We start from the raw sequence: 24,567 nt of genomic DNA, 5'->3' as shown, positions 1-24,567 counted from the left end.
TTTCTTCTTCCACTGAAGAAATGACAGATACACGGATCTGACAGACTCTTTTATGACTCTAAATCTGAAATACTGTACAGTTATATTTTTATTCAAAATACTCAGCACAGTGCAGTATTTCTGTGAGAATTCCTTCACATCATCTGAACCAGGTTAGAGAAAGTTCAGAACACATTAAAAAAAGAAAGAAATGGATCTATCAGACAGAAATGTAAAGATGTAACAACAATGGAATTTTTTTCCTTTGTCACTAATACAGTAGGACTTTTGTGAGAAAGGAATTTATCAGATATTTGAAACAAATCCATAAATTATGATGTGAACAGTTCAAGATGAAAATATCCAAATCCAGTTGAAATAAGAAATGAGAGGAACATTATATTCAAAATATCTAAATAGTTAAAATTACTTTAAAAAAAAAAAATTCATAGGGATATGGAAAATCAATCATATAAGGGCTGGATTTCAATGACATAATTGCACGCCATTATAGGAACTAGGGAGGAGAAATAGAAATAATTTTTTAAAAATGTTATTAATTCAACAGGTCTCATTATAAAGTAATGACATGAAATAAACCATAATTTATTTAGTAAGTTTTATTTTGAAAGTAGACTTACAGAGAAATAGTTTCTCCAGCAAGATTTTCATACAGTTTTACTCATAGACTTAACAGCTAGTACGGAATCCTTCGTCGTATCTGCCTTCTGATTTGAGTCTTTCTTTATAAGCCTGCACATAAAAGAGAAATTCCAAGGATTAAAGTCATTTCAAAATAGAAACCTTCCAAGCACCAAGCAGAATCACAGAATCACCGTGTTGGAAGGGACCTTGGAGCTCTTCTAATCCAATTCCCCCGCTCGATCAGGAGACCCTGTACAATTGTGGACAAACAATTGTCCAATCTCTTCTTGAAAACCTCCACAGCACCCACAACTTCTGCAGCATAAGACAGAATCCTTACTTGGAGAAAATCTAACTAATAATGCAAATTTATGAGTTAGCTTTTTGTTTTATTAAAATATTTTATACTAGTCTGTTTAACATTGCAAGGCAGTTTAAAAAAAACCCCAGTACTAAACATAGGTAGGAATAAACTAAATGTAGACACTTTAAACTATACTTTGTTGATATTGTTCTTCATTTTTAATGTTTACTTTCACATGGTCCAACAAATAAGGATGATGACAAATATATTTGAAAAATCTGATATAACTAAATAAAACTAACAGTATAAATCATATTACTGATCAAGACTGAGAGTATTGAATGCTTGTTTCTCAGAATTTCAAATACAATTAAAACTGTATTTTAATTTAGAAATTATTTTTATCAATTCCACTTAAGTAAATTAAACCAGCACGCACAGGGCTCTCTGTGTTATCTAAGTAGTCTTAATTTAATGGTAACACTTCCCCACAAGATACAGGTAGTCCTCAACTTAGTGACTGTTCAAAATTACAACGGCACTGAAAAAAGTGACATGACCATTTGCAGCCTCCCCAGGGTCATGTGATCAAAATTCAGGTGCTGGGCAACTGGTTCATATTTGTGACCCTTGCTGAGTCCCAAGGACATGTGCTTGCCTTTTGTAACCTTTTGACAAGCAAATAAATGGGGAAGCCAGATTTAATTAACAACCAAGTTACTAATTTATCAACTGCAGTGATTCACTTAACAACTGAGGCAAGAAAGGTCATAAAATGAAGCGAAGCTCACTTAACAAATTTCTCACTTAACAACAGAAATTTTAGGCTCAATTGTAGTCATAAGTCGAGGACTACCTGTAAATGAATCAGAAATCTGGAAAACTGTAAGGATTAAAGAAACAAAAATACTGCAATTGTTAAAAAGACATAAAAATAGTTAACAGCAATGATATTTACACTATTTCTATGTGGTTTGTTTTTTGCAGCAGCAATAACTGAAGAAAATTCATTGTTTGGTTACCTACAACTAAACTTCCAGGTCTCTTGAGTTTCAAAACATATGCCTATATGCCTAATGGTCTTTTCATTTAAATTTAATAAGATTTATTTCCGAGCCAAAAAAAAAAAAGAACGCTCTTTTCTTTTAGTTCACTGTATAGGCAAACTCTAATTTTATGAATCAGAGAAAGCATGTGCCAAGGATTTTTTTCAAAGTGGGTTACAATGTCAGTGAAGAGTCTCTTTAATATTAAATTCAGAAATGAACTATACCAATTGTCAGAAGGACCTGGATTTCAAAAGGCCTCCACTGATTAGCCCAAATGAGATAAGCATCTTCCATTCAGATATTTTCAAACACAGAATTTCATAGAAAAGTTGCAATAAAAGAGAATATTTGTAGCTCAGGGTTGAAATGAGGGTACTTGGTGCTCTCTGAGCTTGCTTGTTTTCTTGCACGTCTTCATTATCCTAACTAGGTAACCTCATCAGTGCTATCTTAGTAAGAAGTGCTGTTTGCTGTCAGTTTATATTCTGGTGTCTTGCCTGTCTAGGTGGGTGGGGCGATCTTAAGAGATTTTTTTGGTTGGGCTGTTTACTGATGGCTCTTTGGCAGTTCCTTGATGGGGTATTGCTTACTTGATCATTGTTCTGAAGTTAATCTCTATGCCTGTAATGGTGAATCTGTGGCATGTGTGCCGGAAGTGGCACGCAGAGCCATCTCGGCTGGCATGCAAGCTGTCACCCCAGATCAGGTCCACTGCACATACACGCACGCCTCCTACCAGCCAGCTGATTGTCTTGTATCTGCTGTGCATGTGCGGGGGGGTGGAGACGCCTGCGCATGCACAGAGGCACGTGCATGCGCAGAGGCATGCATGCATGCAGAGTGTGCGGGGCACGCGCAGGGCATGCACAGAGACTCACAGGCATGCGCAGAGGTGCAGGGCACATGCAGGGGGTTGTGGGGCACACGCAGAGGCGCACAGCGTGCAGGGGGTCACGCGTGCATTGCATTATGGATGCAGGCACGCATGCGTGCACACGCATGCACTTTTGGCACACAAAGGTGAAAAGGTTAGCCATCACTGATCTGAGTGATTACTGGTGGAGAGGTGCTGGAGTCTTTTTCTCATCTGGACTGGTTGATTGTCTCTTTTGCATAATCTATAGATGTTGTTAATGTCTATTGATGGCTGATTTGTCAGAATACCAGGCTTCTAGAAATTCCCTGGCATTTTTGGATTTGACTGGCCTAAGGTAGTCACATTTTCCCAATTGAAACTATGGTTAAATCAGTCTATATATGTTGTTAAATTAAATAATTTTCATCATGCCTTCTGACTACCAGTTCGTGTTCATGTATTCTGCCAGTCTTCTGCCTGTTTGACTTACATAGTTGCAGTTCTTACATTGTATGTTGTAGATGACTCCTGTTTTTTCTTCTCGAATTGCTGGGTCTTTTGGTTGATGCTCCTCCTGGTAGAAACATCCTAAGCAAATCAAAAGACCCAGGAAACGACTCAAGAAAAAACAGGACTCATCTATTCTACAACATACAATGTAAGAACTGTAACAATCACTATGTAGGACAAACAGGCAGACAGCTGGCAGAACTTCAGACTAACAATCAAGTAAGCAATACCCCAATCAAGAAACTGCCAGAGAGCCACAATAAACAGCCCAACCTAGAAAACAAAGTACAGCAATATTTACAAGAAGCAGAATTACCGAAAATACCTGATGAAGTAAAGACCATGTTAGATGAGAAAATAACGATGGAACTGACATAAGCAATAAACAGACAAAATATTGGAAAAGCCTCCGGTCCGGATGGGCTACCAGCTGAATTTTATAAGACAATTCAGGAAATAATTTCTACTACAATGTTGGAAGTATTGAATGAGGTTTTGACAAAAAATAAAGTACCCAATTCATGGACAGAGGCATACGTTACATTTATACCAAAAGAAGATACTGTCCCACAACAAATAAATAATTATAGACTAATATCCTTGCTAAATGCTGATTATAATATATTTGCTTCAATAATGGAAGAAAGACTAAAAAGATATTTAAACTATTTTATACACTCAGATCAAAATGGATTTCTGCCCAAGAGACAAATAAAAAATAACATGAGGATAATATTGAATACTTTGGAATATTATGAAACCCACTCAGAGAAACGAATGGCATTAGTGATTTTTAGATGCACAGAAAGCGTTTGACAATGTGAATTGGCAGTTTATGTTGATGCAATTGGAGAAGATGCGTTTTGGAGACAGGTATACGAAAGCATTAAAAGTGATATACAATAAACAAACAGCAAGAGTAATGATAGAGAATTGACAGAAAACTTCAACATCGTAAAAGGAACTAGACAAGGCTGTCCATTATCCCCATTATTATTTGTATTGATGTTCGAAGTTTTGAATAGAAATATTAGAAAAAATGGAGAAATAAAGGGAATGAAAATAAAAAATGAAGAGTACAAACTACAAGCTTTCGCAGATGATTTGGTTTTTATACTGGAAGAACCATTGGAAACAGGCTCAAAATTGATTGGAGAAATAGAGGAGTTTGGCGAAGTAGCAGGACTGAAAATAAACAAAGAAAAAAAAATCTTGGTGAAAAATATGACAGAAAAACAAAAGAAAAGATTAATGGACAAACTAAATATTCCAATTACAAAAAAAGTGAAATATTTAGGGATACAAATGACAGCTAGATGTGGAACACTTAAAGAAAATAATTACGACAGATTATTACAAAAGATTGCGATAGATCTAGAAAAATGGAAAAATCTACAACTATCTCTAATAGGTAGAATAGCGACAATTAAAATGAACATACTGACAAAAATATTGTACTTATTCCAAATGATTCCAATAAGACTGAAAAAAAATATTTTGAAGACTTAAATAAAATGATGATGAAATTTATTTGGCAGGCGGAAAAGGCAAGAATTAAGATAAAATTATTACAGGATGCAAGGTTGAGAGGGGGTTTTGGATTACCCAATTGGGAATGATGTGGATGAAGGAATGGATCGTATTGAAAAATGCCAGATTATTAACATTAGAAGGGCATGATTTACAATGGGGTTGGCATGCATTCTTATGGTATAAAGAAAGTAAGGTACATGGATATTTTAGGAGACATTACATTAGAGATGCTTTAATAGTATGGGGAAAAAATAAGAGACTATCATTATATGAAAATACCAGTCTTTACATATCCACAGCTATTTAAAAAGGAACATATAATTAGATATGAAGAAATTCTAAATGAAAAGGGTGAACTCAAAATAAAGCAAGAATTAGACTTACAAGGGATAAATATAAATTGTATTCATATTTACAAATACATACAAGGTATGAAAAAGACATTAAGATGACTGGGTTTCACAAGGAATTGACTGAATTGGATAAAATCCTAACAGGCACCGAAGAGAAGTTGATTAAAAAACTATATGGTTATTTATTAGGAGTGAAATTAGAGGATGAACAAGTAAAAGAAACAATGATTGCGTGGGGAAAATTTTTTGGATATAGAATAGATTTAGATAAATGGCAGATATTATGGTCTAGAAATTATAAATTAATTATGTCAACGGCCTATAAAGAGAATTTGTATAAGATGTTTTACAGGTGGCATTTATCCCCAATGAGAATTGCTAAGATGTTTAAAGACAAGTTGGCGAAGTGCTGAAAATGTCAGAAGCTACCAGGATCATACTACCATATGTGGTGGACATGGACAGAGGCTAAAAAGTATTGGACACATGTGGCTGGAGAAGATGATAAAACAACCTATAGACTTAAAATCAGAGACATTTTTATTGGGAATTTTGCCTGAGGGTTATATCAAAGAGTTAACGTATTTGATTATCAATATATTAATAGCAGCTAGGATTGTATTTGCACAAAATTGGAGAAATGAAAAAATTCCGACAGAGGAGGAAATAATTAAGAAAATAATGGAATGTGCAGAAATGAGTAGATTGACAATGGCGATTAGAGAACAAGAGGAAAAAGACTACTATAAAATTTGGAATTTATTTTATGAATGGCTGGATAGAAGAGTAAAGAATTGAATTATATAAGTATAGTATAATATATTGTTATTGATAAATGAGTTAGATAAAGTAAGAAAATGAATTTGAAATATATTATTGAAAGTCAATGATTATAAAGCTAAGGATAATAGAATAAGTAATATATGCGATATAAAATATTGATTAGAATGATTATAACATATGCACGTTAAATATGGATGATAACATTATTTTATGCACGAAGAAATATGTATCCAACTGACACACTGTGGAACAGAAAAAAGGTTTTAAATGTTTGCTTTTTGTTGTTCTTATAAAAAGAAAAAACTTTAATAAAAATAAACAAACAGCCCAACCAAAAAATTATGACCACCACTCACCCACACAGACAAGATGCCAGAATATAAACTGACAGTCAACACCACTCCTTATTAGCACTGATGATGTTACCTAGTTTGGGTAATGAAATATCTGCAAGAAAACAAGCAAGCTCAGAGAAGACCAAGAAAAGTACCTCATAGAAAAGTAGCTATTTGTCTGGCTCTTGGAAAAAAGATAATTCACGAAAGTAATAGTAAAGGGATTATGAAGCTGCGTTATGCATCACATCATTCCCTAGGCTTTAGACATTTTAGCATTTACAGGCAGAAAGTCACTTCTATCAGCAAACCCAACTATTGATTATGCAAAGTAATGTAAACTTTTAAAACTTACCCTACTGGATTTCAAGACATAATACCAGAAAACAAAGGGCCCTGCTCCCCAAAGAAGACTCAATAGGGAGCTTTTAGGAGTAAAACGGTGACTAGAATACACGTTTTGCCTTCTGGCATAATCCCAACGAAGTACAGCAGTATCTTCCTAAATCAGAGAGAATGAAAAATTGCCCAGTTACACAACGAAAGGAGTCAATTATGGCAGCAAGCACCTGTGCTCGCCTTAATACTATCACTCATTTCGTGGCTTTTTCTGCACCACCTACTACAATCGGAGGTCTCCAAGCACGGCAACTTTGTGGACTTCAAGTCCCAGAATTTCCCAGCCAACTTGGCTGCCTGAGGAATCCTGGGAGTTGAAGTCCACAAAACCCCCAGAAGTCGCCAAGGTTTGGAGATGCCTGTGCAGGATGAAAAATGTGCAAAACTGGGGGTGTCTCCGGCTGCCGCTTGTTGCGAGATTCAGTTTGACTTTGCGCAGCGGGCTGACCCCTGGCCTGCATCCCACGGCCGATGGGGGGGGACAAGAAACAAGCTCTCGGAGCAGGCTCTTCATAGGCGCCTCTTCTTCGGAGGGCGAAGGCCCGACCTGGTCGACAGCCCTGAGAAAGGAGAACTAACGACCCCACACCCACGCATACACACGGCGCGCCTGACGCCTCCCTTTCAGGAAGGAAGCCCAGGCTCCCACCCCGCCCCCCCGCCCTGACTCACGAGGAGCTCCGTCCGTCGAGGGTCATTAAGCCGCAGGAAGAAGTCGCGCTTGAGGCGGGAGCGGAGGGCGACGCGCTCGGCTTCCGCACGGCGTTTCTCGGGGCTCCATTGGTATTCGTTGGGGTCCAGCTGAGGCGGCAAGGTCGCTAGAGGCGTCGGGCGGTATCGGGACGCAAAGCGGGAGACAGAGGACACGACCATGGCTGAGGGCAAAACATAGGCTCAGCTTGCTCTTCCGCGCATGCGCGCGCACACGGCGCCTTGCCTTTCCTCTGCGCCACAGAACTAAGAAAGTTGAGAACTCCATGCGCAGAATTCCAAAAAGGACAATGAAACCTTGACCCCCTATATGGTTGCAGTAATAAATGGGAGACAAGAGTGTTTTTCAACTTTGGCAAATTTACTCCCACTACACTGTATTTGCTGGAGAATTCGGAAGGTTTAAGGTCTGCATATCTTAAAACTACCACGGTAGGTGAATACCATTAGACAATCTGAGAACCTTATTTCAGGTTTATAACCGTTTATTATACATTTAAAAAACTATGAAAGAAGAGGACACATTGTCAAGAGTGACGTTTTCCTGGCCAGTTACAGCAAACTCTTCATATAGGACTAAAACTAGGATTTCAAATTCCAGGTCAGAGTACAATAGAGTACATGCTGTTATTCATTGTAAACATTCAGGGCAAGAAGAAGCAAATATCTGAGGCTGTGCAGATGTCATAGATGCTCAGGTAATTCCGATATTGAGTTTGGAATTGCAGTAGTAGTTTAGAAGGGGAGAGGCAAAATGAGCAGTGTTGGAATATGCTAAAGTCAAAAGGCCTGGGTATCTCATGTTAGAGTTCTTGGATGTGGACAACAAAATGAATGTCAAGCATCGTTAAACAATACAAAAGGCAAGGCACTACTCTTATGCACCAAGTTGGCAAATAATGATATCAGTGCTCATCATTTACAAGGGACCTAGCTTTGCAATCTTGCATTGCTGCAATGGTGTCTGTTACTGTGCCATTATATGGTGATATTGCTCTTCTTAAAGTCACGGCCAGTGGAATTTGCTCAGATTAGTGATGAAAGAAATGAAGTCCCACACCAGCAGCAAGTCTGTGGCACGTCCCAAAGGTGCTTTTTCAAGAGGCAACTGGACTTTCTGCTTTTTCTCTGAAGACATTTTGCTTCTCAGCCAAGAAGTTTCTTCAGAGCTGAAGAAACTTCTTGGATGAGAAGTAAAACTTTTTCAGAGAAAAATCAGAAAGTCCAGTTGCCTCTGAAAAAAACATCTTTAGGACAACCATGACCTGGATGACTGATGATCTCCCCAGACAAGTCTGTGGCATATTCTGTAGCCCCTGTTTTCATCCCATCACCCCTTTCCTCACTTTGGACACAAGGCAGCCATTTCCCAAGAAGAATGAGAACAGATAAACCAACAGGAGCTCAGCAAGGAAGATCATGCAGATGTCTCCAACAATTTTTTTCCTGTAAATGTAAAATATATCATTTAACATAGAAAATAGAATTAAATAGAATAAAAGCATTTATACATAAGAATTGTAGTTCTGTGTAGGATGTGGGTATTTTTAAAAAAAGGCAGCTGAGTTCACAACTACAGTAGAGTGAATGAACAGAAGCAAAATAATAAGAGAATTCTGAAAGGGAGCTGTTGAGACACAAGGAAAGCTCCAGGTAGGAAAAGGCACCGACATTGCAGAAGTGTGTATTTATTGGCATGTGACAATAAATAGTGGATGAACTAGGAGAAAGTTCATAGTATCAGAACTGACCAATTTGAGGCTCTGGGCATGAAAAACAATTGCGAACCAAGATAATTCTATTATCCCAAGTTTTCCAAATCAATGGGAAAAACTCAACAAAACCAAAACTCTCCATTAAGTAGGAGAAAAGGATAGTAATACAAAAAACACTACTCTGAGAGACAGCACCGAGAAAAGACTACTATAACTCATTGATCTGACTAATCATTACCCATGTTAGATTAATCACATAAATGTATGAACGTACTGGAATGTTTTGTGATTCAGGGTTTTTAAGCATTTGCTATTTCAAGAAGTCCCCAAAACCTTAGAATCTTTTCCCATTAATATTTCCTGCCATGGAATCCTAGTTATCATTGTTCTAAACCAGGGGTGTCAAACTCAAGGCTTGTGGGCCAGATCCAGCCCATGGGGTGTTTAGATCTGGCCCACAGGACCACTCTGAAAACAGCAAAGGACTGGCCCATGGTACCTCTGCCAGTGAAAATGAAGCTGAGGAGGGCTGGGCTCTGTTTTCAGCCGCAACAGCTTCTTGCAGCCCTCTGCTAGCAAAAACGAAGCTCAGGGGGGCGGGCTCCATTTTTGCTGGCAGAGGGATAGCAAAACAAACTAAAAACAAAACAAAAGGAGAAATGTTTCCCCTTTTACATTTGAGCATGGAAGAAGAGACTAGAAAGGGAAAGAGGAAAGACAAAGAAAACGAAGGAAAGATGGGAAGAGAGCAAGGAAGGAAAAATAAGGAAAGAGGGGAAGGAAGAAGAAAGGAGAATGAAGAGGTTAGGAAGGAAGGAAGGAAGGAAGGAAGGAAGGAAGGAAGGAAGGAAGGAAGGAAGGAGATTAAAATGAAAATGAGGGCAGGTTTCCCATTACTAGTTCTTTGAAAAATTTGCAATTTGATATTTTCTTCCTTCAGTGGTCTGTAGAAAACAGTAAGGTTTTGCAGATCTGGACTAATGCCATCCCAATTCTCTTAGTGTAATCTACGCCCTGAACGGAGATCAAAAAGAGTTTTTTAAGCATCTTTATGGAAAAATAGTAGGATTGGAAAAAAGAAATATTTGTATCATAGGAGACTTTAATTCTATTGCTGATTATCAGAAAGACCACAGTAATGGGGGGAAGAACAAAGGAGGGAACGAGAGCTTCCCAAGATATGTATGGAAATGATGAAGGAGTTAGATTTGATTGATATATGGAGAAGATTACATCCCGAGAAAAAACAATTTACATTCTATTCAAATCCTCATCAAATATGGACACGAATTGATATGGCATGGATGAATGGGGAAATAGCAAATGAGGTAAAAGGGATTGAAATTTTACCTAATGAATGGGCAGATCACAATCCAATTCAGATAATATGGAAGGGTAGGGAAAACCCCAAGAAAAGATGGACGTTAAATACTCAGTTAATAAGAGAAAAAGAATACACCAACAAACCCAAGGAGGAATTAAATTATTTCTTAAAGGAAAATGATAATGGAGCAACTACAAAACAAAACATTTGTGATACAATGAAGGCAGTAATAAGAGGTATAACAATCTCTTATAACGCCAAGAGGAATAAGGAAAAATACAGCCAGCAAAACAAATTACAACAAAAAATTAAGGAATTAGAAACTCAATTACAGAGTACCCCAAAGGATTCAACATTGCAAAATCAGATAATAATAACTAAACATAAATTGAATATAATTGAACAAAAGAGAATGATTATAAATTTGAATACAACTAGACAAACTTATTTTGAGCATGCTAATAAGCCAGGGAGATGGCTATCATATAGACTAAAAAAAGGAAAGAAAAGAGATTGATATACCAGCTAATAGATGGAAAGGGGGATATACAACAGGAGATAGAACAGAAAAAAGAAATTGCCCATAAGTATTTTGAAGAGTTATATAAAAAGGAAGAAGTTAACGAAGATGGAATAAGAAATTATTTAGATGGAGTGAAGGATAAAGCAATTGGGGAAGAAATGGAAGAATTATTAAACAAAGATATTACTTGGTTTGAACTGAAATCAGCAATAGAGAACCAGAAAAACAATAAATCCCCGGGATCAGACGGGATTCCAGGGGAGCTGTACAAGGCAATAGCAGAACAAATAGGACCTCTTATGGTGGAAGTTTTTAATGACGTCTTATTGGCAGCCAGGATGCCAGACTCATGGAGGGGGGCATTGATTTCGCTGATCCCGAAGGAGGATTCGGATCCCCAATATATACATAATTATAGGCCGATTTCACTGTTAAATACTGATTACAAAATATTCACTTCTATTATAGCAGTAGACTAAAAAGAACGTTAAATGAGCATATATATGAAGATCAAAATGGATTTCTCCCGACCAGACAAATCAGGAACAACTTAAGAATAGTACTAGATTTCTTAGAAAATTACGAAGCCCACCCCGAAAAACAAATTGCACTTAAGTTTTTAGATGCAGAGAAGGCCTTCGATAATTTAAATTGGCAATTTTTAATCCAAAAAATTTATAATATGAATTTAGGCACCAAATTTGAAAATATTATAACAACTGTTTATGATACACAACAGGCTAATATTATAATAAACGGGGAATATACCCGCCCAATAAAAATAGAAAAAGGAGTCAGACAGGGCTGCCCACTCTCACCCCTGTTCTTCATATTATCATTAGAAGCATTACTAACGCGAATTAGACAGAACCCAGACATAAAAGGATTAAAGGTTAAGAAAGAAGAATATAAGTTGCAAGCGTTTGTGGATGATATGATTTTTTTCATTGAGGAACCAATAGAAAGAGGACAAAAATTGATGAATGAATTAGAACAATTTGGAGCAGTAGCAGAACTTAAAATTAATAGGAAGAAAACAAAATTAATGACTAAAAATTAACAGAAAAACAGAAAATAGAACTAGAAGAAGTTATGGGAATACAAGTGATAAAGAAAGTTAAATACTTAGGAATATGGTTGACAGCACATTGTAAGATACTTAAGGAAAATAATTATGATAAATTGATGCAACAGGTAAAGAATGATTTAGAAATGTAGGGCAAGCTGCAACTTTCATTATTAGGCAGGATTGCTGCTATTAAAATGAATATTCTTCCAAAATTCCTCTATATATTTCAGATGATCCCAATCAAAGTACACAAATTTTTTTTTTTGAAGAACTTAATAAAATAACTAAAATTTATCTGGCAAGGGAAAAAACCTAGAATAAATTTAAAGGCAATGCAGGATATGAAGAGCAGGGGAGGGCTGGCACTTCCAAATTGGGAGTTGTATTATAGTGCAGCCTCTTTAGTATGGTTGAAGGAATGGGTGAATTTAACCAATAAGAGAATATTATTCTTAGAAGGCCATGACTTGCAGAGGGGGTGGCATGCTTTTTTATGGGATGTAGGGAAAACTAGCCAGAAATATTTTCACAGACACCTAATCAGAGACTCATTATTAACTAATTGGAAGAAAATATGGAAAAAACACTATTTAAAAATACCAATTTGGATTTCAACAATGGAGGCGATGATTCACCCAAATAATCTGGATTTCACTAAAATGATTAAATATAAGGACCTATGGGATACGCAAGGAAATTTGAAATCACGGCAAGAACTTCAAGAGCGGGGACTAAAAATTGATCAGTGGGCATATCTTCAAATTCAAAGTAGATATAAACAGGACAAGAAAGAATTTGGAATTAACAATAAATTCCAGCAATTAGATAAAATTTTATTAGGATCAGGCAAAAAAAATATAACAAAATTTTATAATTATTTATTAGAAGTAGAATTAGAAAAGAAATTGTAAAAGGGAACATGATACCCTGGAGTAGGAATATAGGACGTAGCATCACCATAACAGAATGGGAAAAGGTCTGGGGTAGAAATAATAAAATTACAAAATTGGTACTATACAAAGAAAACACCTATAAAATGTTTTATAGATGGCACCTTCCTCCTTCGAGACTAGCGAAGATGCACCCCAATATGAGTCCGAATTGCTGGAAAAAAGAGGGAACTTTTTTCCATATGTCACCACTTCCTGTACAGAAGCTCAAAAATAGCAGCCTCATGTTCCATCAGAGGAGATGATCATTCAAAAAATTTCAAGTTGTGCAGAAATGGACAAATTAACTTTGTCATTAAAAAATAAAGACACTTCAATATACTACAACAGCTGGAACTGCTGGTACAAATGGATAGACCAAAGATAGACTTCACACTAAAAGGCAAAAGAGGATAGGATAAACCCATAGTAGTGATACACAGATATATGTAAAGATTAGGTGTGTGTATATGGCATAAAATAAGGATAAAAAAGAGGTCTTACAAACTGTTGAAGATGAGAATGTTTTTAATTGTTTTCTATTTTTTTCTTTCTATTTTCTTCTCCCTTCTTTTTCTCTCTTTCATTTATGTATGTGTTGTTGGTTTGTTTTAATTGTAAAATCAATAAAATTTATTAAAAAAAAGAAAAGAAAACAGTAAGAAAGGAGCTGCTTTTTTCTAGGAATGCGTAACCTTACAATTGTGAGGACAAAATGCTCTTGGAAAAGAAAATCATTTCTTTTAACATACAATACATTTTCTTTCCTTTTATATTGCTTCTGTTGCTTCTGTTGCTTTGAGCAAGTTGTTTCTTGTTCGTTTTTCAGTCAGGGGAGTCATCAAATCAGGATTTACCATTTCACCTAATAAATCAAATCTGATTTTTGGTAATAAAACCTTGACCCATCTCGCTTATTTCCCATGCTCTGAATACTAGTATGTAAACTAACAGTGTACACAAAATGGTTTCAAACCTGGAGCAAGCAAACTCGTCCTGCTGTTGTAATGACGAGGCAGTTGAGTTGTTTGATCATGAACAACTGAATTATGATGATGATGATCTTTATTGGAGTATAATCTTGCATTTATATACATTTTTAGTTATCCTCCATCATTAGTTAACTTTGGTTACTGCTTAACTTTCGTTACTGTTTAGTACAGTAATCCATATAATTAATTATCTCTAGTTAAAGTCTAACATATGTTTACTTCCCTCTCTAATCCTTCTTTATCCATAGATTAGTGACTTTGTTTGCCTGAGTTGTATTTGCTTGGAAACATTCTTTATCCGAGGTTTGCCATCCGAGATTGGAACATTCCTGCAATTACAACTCTACATCCAGCAAAACCAAAAGTCAAAATATTTTGACTGTTCTGAATTTCAGAGAAAACAAAATTTAAACAGGGCAAGGAGGTTGTATATCACTTCCTCCTCCCATCTGCAGTTCCTGTTCAGCAGCTCCCTGTCTGCCCTTCAATCTTCCTAGTTCCGTGATGGCGAACCTATGGCAGGCGTGCCGGAAGTGGCACACAGAGCCATTTCTGCTGTCATGTGAGCCATCACCCCCTGATCAGATCACTGCACATGTGCATGCGCCTCCCACCAGCCAGCTGATTGTTGGGTATCTGTCGCACATGCATGGGGGTGGGGTGCGTGGGGGTGCAGGCATGCGGGTGTGCGTACACGTGCACATGCATGCACTTTGGGCACATGAGGACAAAAAGGTTAGTCATCACTGTCCTAGCTTCTCAACAACTTTATGATGGTGAACTTCAATCCCAGAATTCCCTAGCCAGGATCTTATTGCAGAATTCTGTGAGTCCAGCCATCTTAACACTGCTGAAAAAACAACTGTCCAAGTATGTTTACTTCTTTAAGCCATTATATCTTAGCTCCACTACCCTGCTTGCCCCTCATCTTCCCAGTCTTTTTCCCATTTCCTCTTCTCAATTGCTGCCATTGCTAAGTTTCCAGAATGTCTTATCTTTCCCTCCTATCCATCTGCCCTCAAAGTTCCCAGCATCCTGTTTCTGCCTTGCCTCCATTCAATATTTATGTCTTTGTTGTGGTTTTTTTGTCACCCTCCCCTCTACACCATCTATACCTAAATCAAGCATGTGTTGATCTATGTTGAATACATCATTTCTTACATCAAAGTGTTTCCTTCCTATGCAGAATAAAGGAGAGGTAACCTGATGTCCTACTTCTATTTCCATCTCTATTCTGTTGCTGTTACCAGCAGGTACATTTCAGTGTTAAACTTAGAACACTCAAATGCTATGCCTTTGGGACCCTCAATGGTAATTAATCACAATTTTGTTTTCAATGGCTCTTGAAAGTTCTGTTCCTTTTAAAAGATAAAGCCATAGATAAGATATAGTATAAATTCTTGATTATTGTCTCCCCCCTGCCCTGTTTCTCCTGCTTTTTATCCTGTTTTACCACTGAACTGGTTTAATACAGATACGTCAAGCTATATTTTTGCAAGTTAATCTGAGTGTTGGGTGTGTTTGCTCTGATATAGGGATTGACTGGGTGTGTGCTGGATGTAAACTAAATTGGAAATTGCCCATAGTAATTTTTCAGCAATCCATGTTGAGAATCAAACAGCTGTATTTTGTTCTGTACATAGACCACATATAAAATGTCTATTTTACAGTATTTGGGCAGAGACCAACAGAAACCTCCTTTTCAATACATAACATTATGCAGTGAACAGTTCGTACATCACTGACGTAGACAGTGAAAAACATAAACAGTCATATACAGCTACATTTTTGTTGTCAGAAAATTCATCAGTTTGATGCAAGGGCCAATCAGACCCAGATGCAAGAGATGGACTTTTGGAGAAACCTTGATTAAAGCATTCTAGTAAAAGGATCCCAACCAGTAAGGGGGCTGAGACCCTGAATAATAGCGAAGCATGATCTGTACAGTGTTTTCAAAAAAGTAGGGAAGTAAAATTTCACATAATTATTACTTTTTTTGGACTTCTACCTTGCTTTTAGCATAGATGTCTATTAGTATGTGGAGTTGTGTCTCACCTGAGTATACAGTTTTCCCTATAGACTTGCACAAAGCTCAATGTATCCTTTGTCCCTACGTGCAGTTACTATTGCTTCTTTCTTGTTGCTAAATTTTTGTAACTTAATTCTTGACAGTGTTGTTACATTTCCTTTTTTTTTTTTTGAAGGTAGTACTTTCTTAGGATTGGGGTGTATTGATTCTCAATTGATGAGCCATCCTTCCCCCCCTTTGAATCTGCAAAAAAATTATTTCCCCAAGATTCAACAACAATCAGTATCTGATTCTTAAGGGTTTGGGTACTATGTTGGCAGGCAGCGAGACATAAGGGTAAACATTGCCGATCGTGACAAGTAAAAAAATGAAATGAAAAGAATAGCCAGGAGATACAGAAAAAGAGATTCAGCCATGAAAAATTGGGTAGCAGCTAGTAAACCAATCCCAATTCCAGCCATCCCATGTAGGCTATTTGTTGGATACCCTTGGTAAGTTCTAAAATAACTTGGTGGTGGTCAGCAATTTGCAAAGAACTATTAGTCCTGTTAAATTTTCCCCTCCTTCGAAAACTAAAAACTAGTCAAGAGCCATCCTATTTTGAAGGACTACTTCCTTAATCTGGGTCACTTCAGAAGTAATTAATTCTAGATCTATGGTAGTTTGGTTAGCTATGGTAATTCTACTGCATCTTGTCATTGGATCAGGCCATTAGTTAAGGCCCAGAGTCCCCTGACTCCCATAAAGCTACATGTGACTGGTCCCAATTCCTTAACTATTCTCGTAAGGGGCCAATCTTCACTTCCCTAGGTTTGGGCACCCCTCTCTCCATTTCTATTTTAGCCTGCTTTTGCTGTTGAAAACGTTGATGTGCAAAGAGGACCACAGCCTCATTGGAGATTTTTGGCAACAGGAACCACTCAGGGAAAATTATGCCAGGTAGCAAATTAGGGTCCCGATAGGGGGTAATCTGCGATAGACTTTATTACCACATATCCAATAGTTGCCTCATAATGCCAGGCACCCATGTTCAAAATGACCTGGCCATGACTGAGTGGTGTCATAAGTAGACCCTTCATGAATGTATTGGGTATTTCCCCTAGGGTGGCCATAGGAGGTTACTGTGGCAATGCCACAGGAGCCACTCAGTGTCCTTAGTACAATGGGTGTCTTAATTGAACCAATCTTTGTCCAAAAGTCCATCCACACAGGGATGAAGGTGGCATTCTTGTGCTTCCAAACCCAGTGACATTCCATAATAATTCTCTTTTACAAGTTCTGTTAAATTTTTCACAGAGACATTTAGCTTGGTCTATAGAGGTATCCTCATTGGAACAATCCCCAGGTTTAGAACACAGGTGGCTACAATTAAGGGGTATTGTATGAAGGTAAATCAGGCTCAAAAGACTTGAGTCCAGAGGCATTTTCTGGTTCTTGGGAAGTGGCCCTGGACAAGGGTTTGATTTAATCAGAAGACAGCCTCTGGGACCTAATGTAATGTCCAGGAATGACCCTGCTCAGTCCAATTTACCTTCAGTTGAGTGTAGCTCAGCATGTCTATGATAATGATGGGCTTGATCTTTATATAATAGCAGGCTAACTTTATAAAGTGATGTTTGTGCAATATCATTTTCCATGGTTTCCTTACCTGTAGTTTATTCAATTAATCCAATTTTTGGGGCTCACACAACACGCTGAATCATAAACAAACCACAGAAAGAAATTCATGCAACAAATTAGACAAAAATATGATTAGTTAATAGTTCTGTTGCAAGATGGACACAACCTAAACATTTTAAATTTGGGAAAAAGACAATACAAAATAAGAAAATAAAAGTAAAATAGTTTTATTCTCTTTCTGTTTTTTCTGGGTTTTTCTATTTTTCTTTTTTTAGTAGGCAGATTTGTTCTCAATCAAAATTTCATTAAAAAGCTGGATTTCTTAGCAGGAATGATATGGCATCATGATGATTTTTTTTTTAAAGTTTATCTTGTGTTGACTTTGGTTATCTGCGTTCCTGGCATCCTGTCAACCGTGTTGAATTACTGCCATTCCTTCACATCTGGAATTCCTTTTCTTGTCCTGCTAGACAAATAACCTCATCTTCCCTTGATTGGACTTGTAGTTACAGTTTTTGCTGACCACGTTTGGACTTGATTCTCTGCAGCCAAAGTCTGTTCCTGGGAGAGTTTTTCTCCAGCCCAGAACGTAACCAGGACATTGGGGGCAAATTTGGAGCTAATAAAGGGACTCCTACTGATTATCTGACTGTGTTGACATGCTTTAGAAAATCTTACAACAGTAGAAAGACGTAATTGTGCCAATTGTGCAACACAATCTGGAATTACTATACCCACTCTATTCCATAGAAAAAGAACACCTAGCCTGGTTCTGCTTGTCCCTCCCATCTTTTCAAATTAATAAAGCCATAAATAATTTGACTCCTGGTTTTATTCAGTAAGGAATGGTAGTTTTTAAAATTGCTAGTTCAAGTAAAACTCTAATTACTTAGATGCAGTACATATTGACTTTTTTTCTTAGGTTCAACATGGCTAGAAAATATTGAATGCAGTCATTCAACAATATTAATTTATATAAAATATGTATTATTTATTCTTGAACTCAATTATTTGCAGTTGAATTCCTTTCTACCATTATATCATAGAATCATAGGGTTGGAAGGGAGCTTGGAAGTCATCAAGTCCAACCTCTTCCTTGGTTCAAGTTGGGAATTATCTCATTGCACAGCTTCCACCCATTAGTCCTCGGGTGGTTCTTACTCAGCTTTAATTTAACTTCATTATTGATTATAGTAGATACCAACAGAAAAGAGTAATCTGATTTGAAAGAGTAGAGTTTTGAAGAAATCTCTTAAGAGAAATTATTTTTAGTGAATTCCAACCAGCCTCAGGTTAGTCCTGCCAACACGTATATTATTGCACTGATTTTAAAGCCTCTAACTTCTCAAGTCTCAATGTGTCCATCTCTACTGTCTAGTTTCCCATTTTGTAAAATAATAACAATTGTATACTAAGTCTGGTAGCAGCAAAAGAATTGTCAAGCAGACTTCTAAAACAATAAAGCAATTAGTCTAGAAGCATGTAAATAATGGAATAGTTTGAACATGAATTTAACAAGGCTTTGTAGACTGATTTCTTTCCTTCCTTCCATCCATAGATTATGGAAGCTTGGCTGCAGCAAATCTTTGCTATAGCACCACATAATATTATGATTGACAAACTACTTATAGTAAGTCTGAGTTGGATGGAGGATCAGGTAGATAAGCAACAATAAAAACTGAAATCCATAGTTGCAGGAAAATATCAAAGTTTCTGATACTCATCATCATTTTTATTAAGGAAAGTAAAGTAAAAAGAATATCAGACTTGCAGAGGATACAAAATGGGGTATAATAATTAATATTCTATCTAATGACTAGAAATGATGTGGAGACTCTTTAATATAAATTTCTGTGCTGAGAAGAGTTCAGTTTCTAAATGGTTCCTTGCATCTGTGTGCCTTTACTGGTTTTATTTATATTTGCCAAGATTCCAGGTTAATTTGTACAGCTTTATTTAAAATTAATATTATAAGTAGATAACAAAAACATATTAAATAATAAAATTCTTGGATTTTTAACTGCTGCAGTTCCTTGGTGCTCTCTGAGCTTGGTGTTTTCTTGTAGATATTCCATTCCCAAATTAGCATTGATGATGTTACCTAGTTTGATAATGAAACATTGGTAAGAAAACAGCCAATTTCAGAGAGCACCAAGGACCCCTCAGTTCAACTCCAAGCTACAAATATTCTCTTCTATTGATTTCTAACTGCATATTGCAATAATTATATATTGGTTTTGGAGAAGGATTATAATATATAAATTAGTTTGCGTAATTCCACCGGGGCATCTCTAGGAAGTATTTGGAGAGGATTTTTCTGTTGATGTCTAGATGTTCCCTAGATATATTCCTTCCAAACCCACTATTGACTTGAAAGACTAAGTCCAAACAAAATCCCAACTTGTATGAAAAGCCAGCATAATATTGAATAAGGTTTTTATAACTTTGGTGCAAAATATACAATGCATTTTGTGATGTACTTGCTTTTCAAAGCACTAGTGCAAAACACTGTATTAGAAAATACATTCTATCTTAAACTGAATATGAATTACAGTAGTAAGGCATTTTAATCTGACAAAAAAGACAAGCTTAGGAAGAGACATGAAGGAAAGTCAAGAATTAATGACACAATTGGCTTGAATCAATGTATGAAATTAACAGTACTACCCATCCCCTAGTGAAAAAGTTTTATAAAAAAGGAGAGTGAGTTGCATTATAATAAGATGATATCATAGTCTCAGTTCCTAGGAGAATTACTTCTCCACCCTTTTCTAAGCAGGGAATTAGCTGCTGAATTCATGTGGTTTGGAAATGAACCATTCAAATATGGTAATAAAAGACCAACAACATTGTTTTCTAACATTGCTGTTCCCTTCTGTCAGCCACCCAATAAATCTGTATGTTTTTCTTTATTTTCTCAGCAGCCATAAAGGCATCCTTTTTCCAAATATTACTTTCCATTTATCACCTTAAAATTGTGAAGCCTTTCACCTAGGATTAGTAAAGTATATAATTAAGAAATGGGGGGAGGGGTTCATTTTCATTTATTTACTGCAATATACTGCCCTCATATACCACAAATTTCAATGGTTTACAAAAAAGAAAATTTCAGGGTTGTCAGCAATAACCCATCCCAGAGCCAAGAAATACTCCTCCCTCTTCAGCTGCATGACAAAGCTGGTGGCAGAGGACATCTTACAGAGCACCCTGTGCGCTTCTTTGGAGGCAACAGGTCAAAAAGAATCCCAGACAACCTGGCAAGTAATTGTCAAAACTCAAGCAAATCTGAGTCACTTTACTTGCAAAATGCTGTCTTAACTAGTGAGAGGGGCCAGGGAGAAGTTCATACAACTGGGTTCCACCCTCAGTAAGGCCACTGGATGACAGCCCATTGATGCAGTAAGGGAAGGAAGAATGTCCCATCTTTCTTATCACCATGTTGTAAGCCTGAATTATTGGCACATACCCATGTTCAGAGCGTTTCACTCTTTGTTTTCCATCTCTTCTCTAGGAGTTGCTTCTGCTGTTCATCTCCCAAAAGATCTTTGAAACCCAAGGGGCCACATGGGATCAGCCAACACTTACAAGGGTATTTAGGAGTTACTTAGGGCTGTTAAATTGTCTTGGAGGGCAGCTCTATATAGAGCACATTGTGATAATCCACATGAGAGGTAGCTAAGATGTGAATGCCATCTCTGGTCAGGAAATGGCATAAGTTGTGTGTAAGGCAAACCTGTGCAAAGGCCTCTTTAGTCATGACTGCTTCTCCGCATGTGTCAGAAAAAACAATGATAGCAATATCTTTCATATCTAAATCACATAATGACTGCTCCAATGCAAAAGTGAGGTCTAATACATAGCTACTTATATGTGCTGGGTCCAAGATTACCAGGACAAGCCACAGTTGCCATGGAAACCATGAACTTCTGGACTGTAACGTCCCCAGCTACCATAATATGAAGGCTGACATTGTTCCACAATGTAGGATTGATAATTTAATAGTGTGACTTCACATGGGGACTCAGAGCAGCCTCTCTTGGGAAGCACAGGATTGGATCACTTTGGTCAAGAAAATATACAGAGTATATACAGAGTAATACAAGCTATGTAGGACTGTAAAGGTTCAAATGAACCCTTTGAAAAGCCTGATGCAAAAGATCATTGGTAATCAATACGACCTCCTATCAGCAGTTGGACTGCTGCATTTTGGATCACCTGTAGCATCTGAATTACTGAGTTACTATGTAGTTCTAGCAGCTACAACTACTGCAAAATGCTTGACATTAGGCTCCCTTGAAGATCATTGCTGTAAGGGCTTGACATCAAATCAATAGCAGTAACCGTGAGAGAGATTTTTTTTTTAGAAAAAGTTTTTTTATTTTTATAACAAAAACAAACAAAACTATCTTTCAGTTTTCCAGTGTGTTGGTTGGGTACATATATCTTGTGCACATAATAATATCATACATTTCTTACTTATTTATATTTATAACAATTCAATCATTCAATTCAATATTTTATATCACATTGGTCGATCGTATTATCATTAACATATAATTATTATCTTTCAAAAGTATATTCCATCCTTACCTAAGTTATATTCATTCTCTTATTCAATCCTAATCAATCAGTTATAATATATTGTTGCTGTTATCACATATTTAATTTCTTACTCTTCTATCTATCTATTCATAGAATAAATTCCAGATCTTATAATAATCTTTTTCTTCCTGCTCTCTGATTGCCATTGTCAATCTACTCATTTCCGCACATTCCATTATTTTCTTAATTGTTTCCTCCTCTGTTGGAATTTTCTCATTTTTCCAATTTTGTGCAAATACAATTCTAGCTGCTGTTAATACATTGATAATCAAATATGTTATCTCTCTGTTATAACCTTCAGGTAAAATTCCCAATAAAAATGTATCTGGTTTTAAATCTATGTTGTTTTATCATTTTTTCCAACCACATGTGTATTTTAGTCCAATATTTTTAGCATGTCCACCACATATGGTAATATGATCTCCATGAGAGGGATATTGAAGTCCTAGTGGACAATCACTTAAATATGAGCCAGCAGTGTCCAACAGTTTCAGAAAAAGCCAATGCAATCCTAGGTTGCACCAGCAGAGATAGAATCAAGATCATGTGAAATATTATTACTGCTTTATAAAGCCTTAGTAAGACTGCTTTATAAAGCCTTAGTAAAACCTGGTGAAGAAAGCTTTTTAACATTGCCGAAGATTAGCTAATATGCTTGAGCTTAACAGTATCTAGCATGTTTTATTGATTATACTCTGTTCCAGCAGATCTTTATAACTGTAAAAAGATTTTTTTTTAATGAAAGAGGTATCTTTAGGAAAAGTAGACTAAAGATGTACAGGCTACTAAATGATTGAAGAACTACAATACATTCTTTTCATGGCTGCCTTTCCTAATTGGGCATGCTTAATAATGAATTGGAACAACACACTGAGCCAGTTTTGATCATAATATAAAAAAATGTTGAGACTTTGGAAAGAGTGCAGAAAAGAGCAACGAAGATGATTAACAGGCTGGATGCTAAAACATATGAAGAATAGTCACAAGAATTTGGTGTGTTTAGTGAAAAGGACTAGGGATTATACAGTATATAGCAGAGTTTCAATATTTGATGGGCTGCCACAGAGAAGAGGGGGTCAACCTATTTTCCAAAGCACTAGAAGGCAGGACAAGAAACAATGGATGGAAACTAACCAAAGCGAGAACCAACCCAGAACTTAAGGAAAAACTTCCTAATAGTGAGAACAATTAACCAGTGGAACAGCTTGCTTAGAGAAGTTGTGGATGCTCCATCACTGAAGCTTACTGGACAGCCACTTGTCAGGAATCATATGAGGTCTCCTGCTTGAGCAAGGAGTTGGACTAGAAGACCTCCAAGGTCCCTTCCAACTATGTTATTCTGTTAAATGCTCAACATCAGCCTCTGTTGAAGGTCATTGTTGTATCCCAAAAAGTCTCTAACTAATGCAATGACTGAAGCTGGGCAAAGGACTTCCTGATCACAGCCTCCACCCGCTATTCAAGCAATAGTCATGATGGTATGAAGATCCCCAAAATGGAAACCTACTTTTTCAGACAATCTTGTCTAGAGTTAACATAGAAACAAGCAACAATGCCATCTTGTAGATATTTAATCTATTTTGCTTTGATCTACTTTATTTATTTTTATTTTATTTTATTTGGTTTGTCAATTGCTTACAAGATAATAGGTATAAGTAAAAACATAGTTATGAATACATACATATAAGAAAAATAAGAAAAAAGAAAAACAATAGGAAAGGGACGGTAGGCACGTTGGTGCGCTTATGCATGCCCCCTGCAGATCTCTTAGGAAAGGGGTGAGGTCAATAGTAGACAGTCTAAGGTTAAAGTTTTTGGGGTTTGGGGAAGAAATTACAGAGTCAGGTAGAGTATTCCCGACATTGACCACTCTGTTGCTGAAGTCGTATTTCCTACAATCAAGTTTGGTGCGATTAATCTTGAGTTTGTATCTATTGTTTGCTCTTGTGTTGTTATGGTTGAAGCTGAAGTATTCATTGACAGGTAGGACATTGCAATGTATGATTTTTATATAGTATACTTAGATCGGACTGAAGGCGGCGTAGTTCTAGATTTTCTAGGTCTAGAATTTCAAGTCTGGTGGCATAAGGTATTCTGCAACGAGTAGAGGAGTGGAGAACTCTTCTTGTGAAATATTTCTGGACTTTCTCAACAGTGTTAATATCAGATATGTAATGTGGGTTCCAGACTGAAGAGCTGTATTCAAATATTGGTCTAGCAAATGTTTTGTATGCTCCAGTTAGTAGTGTAATATTACCAGAGAAGAAGCTACATAAGATTAGGTTAACAACTCTTAACGCCTTTTTG

General features: G+C 36.8%; 1 protein-coding gene and 1 long non-coding RNA gene across 2 annotated transcripts; one reads left to right on the top strand and one right to left on the bottom strand.

Moving 5' to 3' along the window:
- Positions 1-584: 584 nt before the first annotated feature.
- NDUFB4 (NADH:ubiquinone oxidoreductase subunit B4) lies at positions 585-7,690 on the bottom strand. The gene is made up of 3 exons (XM_026713374.2): positions 7,419-7,690; positions 6,703-6,849; positions 585-732 (listed from the first exon to the last, which is right to left on the bottom strand). The coding sequence occupies exons 1-3, from the start codon at positions 7,617-7,619 to the stop codon at positions 670-672; spliced, it is 411 nt and encodes a 136-aa protein (XP_026569159.1). The 5' UTR covers positions 7,620-7,690; the 3' UTR covers positions 585-669.
- LOC148127201 (uncharacterized) lies at positions 7,426-22,732 on the top strand. The gene is made up of 3 exons (XR_015742064.1): positions 7,426-7,889; positions 19,217-19,288; positions 21,170-22,732. It is a non-coding gene; the product is annotated as an uncharacterized LOC148127201 (long non-coding RNA).
- The last annotated feature ends 1,835 nt before the right edge of the window (positions 22,733-24,567 follow it).

Source organism: Pseudonaja textilis, chromosome 2 (assembly GCF_049901715.1).
Source record: "Pseudonaja textilis isolate UNSWEBS1 chromosome 2, rPseTex1.2, whole genome shotgun sequence".
NCBI lineage: Eukaryota > Metazoa > Chordata > Lepidosauria > Squamata > Elapidae > Pseudonaja > Pseudonaja textilis.
The sequence above is the reverse complement of the archived record's forward strand: the minus strand, read 5'-3'. Positions and strand labels throughout refer to the sequence as shown.